Source organism: Anser brachyrhynchus (assembly GCF_964034855.1).
Source record: "Anser brachyrhynchus genome assembly, chromosome: 12".
NCBI lineage: Eukaryota > Metazoa > Chordata > Aves > Anseriformes > Anatidae > Anser > Anser brachyrhynchus.
In genome coordinates this window covers 3,122,311-3,127,863 of record NC_137707.1, presented here as the reverse complement: position 1 = coordinate 3,127,863, position 5,553 = coordinate 3,122,311, and the positions used below count along the sequence as shown (strand labels likewise).

General features: G+C 65.1%; 1 protein-coding gene across 1 annotated transcript; it reads right to left on the bottom strand.

The window, feature by feature from the left end:
* Window positions 1-407: 407 nt before the first annotated feature.
* On the bottom strand, window positions 408-5,463 carry FOXF1 (forkhead box F1). The gene is made up of 2 exons (XM_080552215.1): window positions 3,687-5,463; window positions 408-1,848 (listed from the first exon to the last, which is right to left on the bottom strand). The coding sequence occupies exons 1-2, from the start codon at window positions 4,747-4,749 to the stop codon at window positions 1,688-1,690; spliced, it is 1,224 nt and encodes a 407-aa protein (XP_080408341.1). The 5' UTR covers window positions 4,750-5,463; the 3' UTR covers window positions 408-1,687.
* Window positions 5,464-5,553: the final 90 nt, after the last annotated feature.

The window sequence follows — 5,553 nt, the reverse complement described above, 5'->3', positions numbered from 1 at the left end:
CCGCGGCGCTGCCCCAGCAGACGCGGCTTTGCCGAGCCGGCCCGCGGCCGCTCTCCCCCTGCCGCGGAGGTTCCCCGGGTGCCCGAAGCCGCCGGGGTCCCGGCCGGCCCCGAGGAAGAGGAGGAGGAGGAGGAGGAGGAAGAAGGAGCCGAGAGCTGGGGCTTCGCAGCGACCCGCCACGTCCCCCAGCAAGAAGCAAATTGCTGTCGGGCACCGCGTTTCGCTTTCTCCTTGGGCAAGGCGATAACAGCAGCAAAAAAAAAATTGAAAATCGCCTCCGATTTGCCTCCCCTCCTCTCTTTATTCTTCTCGGAGTTTTTTGCCCCAAACACCCGAAGGTTTCCGCGGCCGGGCGGCCCCTCCGCGCCCCGCGGAGCCCCCCGACTCCTCAGATATAATTACGCGTCTTACACCGCATGCTCGTTTATTTGCTGCTCATACAATCGTGAAGCCCATGTACAAATAACATACATGTTTTATTTCGGTTCGATTTTTTTTTTTTTTATCCTTAGGGACGAAACGTACACAAAAGGGCAGGGCGGAAAAAAAAAATAAACCAACAAAAACAAAATCAAAACCAACCACATAATTACAATTTTATACAGTGCAGAAAGAAATTAAAATAGGTGTCACCGAACTGTACAAAGGGCAAAAAAAAAAAAATAGAGGGGGGACGGAGGGGAATAATCCTTCATTATATATATATTTCTATAAAAACATATGGAAGATTGTCTTTACACAAAGACCATAATCGGTTTAAAATTTACAAAGGTTAACTAAAAAAAAAAAAAATCTATATGGCAAATATTGCCAACAGAGCTCCACCGCTTTAATACTGATCAACTGAGACTACTCGTGTCTCGATTATTAGCAACAACAACAAAAAAAATGTAGAATAAATAACAGAATGAGCATGGCTGTCTCTTTTCAAAGTGCCTTATTCTCTCTGCATAGGGTCTGATCCTGCAGTCTTTATGCAGGCAAAAAAAAAATTATATATATAGTTACAAAAGAAAAAAAATCCCTCTGAGAGATTTTTGCCCGCTGTGTGTTTGCCGGCAAAGAAACAAAACTAAGAAGATATTTCTCGGAAGTAGGGGCTCGAAGTGAGACGGGACCGAAGGGCCGGGCCGGGAAGCCCGGAGGCGACCGAGGGGGCAGCGCGGAGCGGCCGCGGGCACCGGGGGGGTCCTTGGAGCCCCCGGCCCGAGCCGGCTCTGTCCCTACCCACCGGGGTGGTGGCATCGCTCAATGCACTGACTTAGAAAACGTGGTTAGCAAATTCTTTTTCTTCTTTCTTTCTTTCTTTCTTTCTTTCTTTTCTTTCTTTCTTTTTTTTTTAAAGGAAATAATCAAAACCTCATTTGTCAAACTCTTAACCCAAACTCGCAGTCGGGGATTTCGGGTGAGGAGGCGGCGGTGGGTGTTTCGGGGGGCTGCTTTTGCTTTTCCTCTCACCCCAAGCCGACCCAAGCGGAGAAGCAGAAGAAGGCAGAGACCGTCTCTGATTGAAGACACGTGTTGGGGCCGGGGCCGGTGCTCGGCCGCCGCGCACGGCGGTCCCCGGGGCTCCCGGTCCTTCCTCCCGGCCCGGAGAGACCCCCCTGCACCCCCAGGGTCCGGGGGGGGGGGCTCGGTGCCCGGGTCAGGCCTCGACGGCCCCGGGAGGTGGCTTTTCCGCCCCGTATCACATAACGCACGGCTTGATGTCCTGGTATGTCACTTGTTGGTGGTAATAGGAGCCGCTGCCCGCCGAATGCATGGAGGAGGAGGCCATGGCGTTGAAAGAGAAGACGAATTCCTTTCTGTCGCACATGCTCGGAGACTGGGAGTGATACCGCGGGATGCCTGCGGGACAGGGGGAAAAAGAATTGTCAGCCGTCGTGGGTACAGTCAGTAAAAGAGGTTGAGCACGGCGGAGAAGCCGCCGCCCGCGCCTCGCAGAGCCCGGTTGGGAATTTGGGGTTTTACACCTCAATATTGGGGCAGGTGGCGACGAGGAAAGCTCCACGGCCTCGGCTCTCTCTTAGCCGGCCCGAGGAGACTTCAAGGAGATGGTTTGGGTTTTGTCTCGGGTGGTTTTCATTTTATTTTAATTTTTTCCCCCCGCTTTTTGCGCCCTCGAGGGTGCCGGGTGCTCCCCGCGGGGTGCGGAGCGGGGCAGTGCGGCCGCTCTCAGCCCAGTCCCGACGGGCCGGCCCCAGAAAGCGGCCGGAGAGGCCGAGGGCGAAAAGCAGCCGAGGGCGGAATTTTCTCTGCCTCTTCTGCAGCCGCCTGGGGACGTAAAAAGGCCCCGAAGTGTTGGGGTGCGCTCGGGAGGAGCCGCGGACCCCGGGCCGGCGCTGGGAACCCGGGCGATTTTGAGGAGCTGCTGCCCTCACGCTGCGGGCAGACCCGGCGCCTTCTCCGGGCGGCTTTTTGCTCCTTTTTCCAGCGATTTGGGGTTCGTTCAAGGTCTTTCCAAGCGAGCTGTGTACGGCAGATAACCACCGGCTCGGTGGCGGAGCGGGGACCGAGGCGGGAGCCCGGCGGGACCCCGCAGACGGCCGCTGTCCCCGCCACGGCCCGGCTCGGCTCGGCTCGGCGCTGTGCCCGGGCCAGGCCTCGCTGTCCTCCCTCCAGCGCCTTTCCGCCCTTCCCTCGGCGCTCCTGCCCCGCTGCCGCTGTTTTACACCCTGGCCGCGGGGTTTTTCTCGCTCCCCCGAAGGCGCGGGGATGCTGCGCAGCCCCCAGCCCCGCTCCCCGCACCCCGACAGCCTCCCCGAGGGGACTTTGGACCTCCGCACGAAGGCCAGCCCCGGCCTCCACGGCCCTCCGCAGGCCTCCGTGGTCCAGCAGAGGCCGAAAACACGACACCCCCCCTCCGGGCCAGGGCAAAGCCTCCTCCGGGCAGCAGCAGCGGGGCTACGGGGGGGCCGAGGCCGGGCCGAGGCTGCGGGGCGCGGGGAGCCCCAGCCTCCGACTTCCGCATGGGCGGAGGAGCGGAGGCCGGAGGGAGGCGGCGGGCCTGGAAAACACAGCCCCGAGGAAAACACAGCCCCGGCAGGAGCGGGTCGCGGGGGCGGTGGGGGCCGGAGTCGGGAGGAACCGGGTGGCGGGCACCCCAGTGGGGAAATCCCCCCCATTTCTCCCTCCGACGTCGCTGGGAGCCTCCGGAGCCCTCGATAACCCTAACCCTAAGGCCTCGATGGAGGTTGAAGACCGGAGCCGTGCTCCCCGTCAGTCGCTGTGGGGCTGCCGGCACCCCTTCGTCCTCCCCCCTCGCCCCTTCCCTGCCCCGTCCCCGCCGCTCTGCCCTCTCCTACCTATTCGCTCCGAGCCCCGGCACCCCCGGCACCCATCCCGGGCCTCACCTTCCCGCAGCCCCGCTCCTGCCCGAGCCCACCAGTCCTAGGCCCGGGGCAGCCCCCGAGGGAGCGGAGCCCGGGGCTCGGCGGCTCCCGGCCCCGCAGCAGCGACGGGGCGAGCCCCGACGGCACGAACCGCCCGGGCAGCATCACCGTGGAGCAGGCCGGTTCCCCCGGGAAAGGAGGCGAGGAGCGAGGGCACGGCGGCCTCTCCCGCGGCGGGGGGATGCCTAAAAACGGTCCCCGACCCCCTTCCCCCCCCCCCCAGCTCCGCCGGCAGCCCCCGGCCGAGCCGTCGCGGCGGGCTCGGGGCTCTCCCCACGCGTGTCCGCGCCTCACCTTGCAGCTCGGCGGTGTTGTGGCTGTTCTGGTGCAGGTAGGACTGGTCGAGGGAGTGCGTGGAAAGGCTGGAGGAGAGCGGGTTGGCCGTGGGGTTGCAGGGCGACAGCGGCTGCTGCTTGATGTAGGAAGCTCCCGTGTTCAAGGCGGCCGAAGCGGAGGGAGCCCAAGCCGAGGCCGAGCTGGAGTAGACCGAGTGCGGCTCCATCACGCCGCCGCCGGCGAGCAGCGGGGAGGCGGGCACGGAGCCGTCGTGGTGCGGGTATTCCCCCGCCGAGGAGCCGGTGCAGCCGCCCATGTAGGAGTGCCCGCCGTTAGCGGGCAGGTGGGGCACGGAGTGGCCGGCCAGCCCCATCCCGTCCACGTTGCCGGCCAAGTGGCCGTTCATCATGCCCAAGCCCCCCTCGAGGGAGAGGCTGTTGGGGGGGCACGAGAGCCCTCCGGCCGAGCCCTGGAAGCTGTAGCTGTCGGGGAGGTGGTTGAAGCTGAGCCCGTTCATCATGCTGTACATGGGTTTCAGCGCCTGGCATTTCCTCCTGAAGCCTCGGGGCCGGCGGCGGAACGAGCCCTCCTCGAACATGAACTCGCTGGCGGGGTCGATGGTCCAGTAGTGGCCCTTGCCCGGGCGGCCCAGCCCTTTGGGCAGCTTGATGAAGCACTCGTTGAGCGAGAGGTTGTGGCGCACCGAGTTTTTCCAGCCCTGGTAGGAGCCGCGGAAGAAAGGGAAGCGGCTCTGCAAGAACTGGTAGATCTCGCTCAGGGTCAGCCGCTTGGAGGGCGAGCTCTGGATGGCCATGACGATGAGGGCGATGTAGGAATAGGGCGGCTTCTCCGGCCGCCGGATCCCCGCGTTCGTTTTCTTCGCTTTAGGGCCGCCGCCGCCGCCCGCCGCTCCGCCGCTGCCCGCAGCGCTGCCGGCCGGCCCGGGGGGGGCCCCGGGGGCGGCGTCCATGGCCGAGCTCTGCGGCTGCTTCTCGGCCACGGAGGACATGGGGCCGTAGCTGCTGTGCGCCGGAGGAGGAGGGGGCTGAGAGGACAGAGCCTGCTGCGCTTCTGCAGTCATCTACGGCCAGGTCCGCGGCGGCCAGCCCCGGCCCTCCTCCGCCACCCCCCCCCGCGCACCCCCCCAAAAGGCCACGCTGCTGGGGGCTCGCCGCGACGGCCCCCCCCCCCCTTCCCTGTGCCCCCCTTCCTCCTCCTCCTCCTCCCGGCGGGGTTTGTTTCCACCGGGAGACTTCACCCCTCGGCGGCTAAACAAATGGCAGCGACCCCCCCCCCCCCCCCTTTTCCCTCCTCCTCCCACTTTATCCCTAAATCCGAGCCCGGCGAGCGAGAGGCGGAGGGCTGGGGGGGAGGCAGCCGGGGCGGGGGGGGGGGGGGGGGGAGAAAGAAGCCGGGCTCGGTGCTCGGAGGGAGAAGCCGCCCCCTCCGCTGCCCCCCGGGCTGCCACCGCCGCCGTCCGCGTCCCGCCGGGCCCCCCCCCCCCGTTTAGCTGGGCCGGTGCCTCGGGGAGCTGCTTCCCATCGCCGTGCCTGCCGAGTCTGCCCCCGGCCCCGCCGCTCGCCTTTTACTTTTTATCTCTCGCCGCGGCCGTCTGCCGCTCCTTGACAGACGTAAGAGCGCCCCAGCATCTCCCCGCCCCGAGCGGCTCCCCCACGCCCTCCCGGGCGGCCCCCTCGGCCCTGTCCCGGCCCCCCTCCGCCGCCCGCTCCCCGCCGGGGGGCAGCTTTTAAAGAGCCCTTTCCGCGCCGCCCCTGCCGCATCCCCGCCTGCACAGCGGGGGGGGGGGCTTTGCCACGCGTGACCGCGGCCGTGCGTGGGGGGTCCCCCTTTGCAGCCCCCCCGCCCTGCCCCATTTCCACCCCCC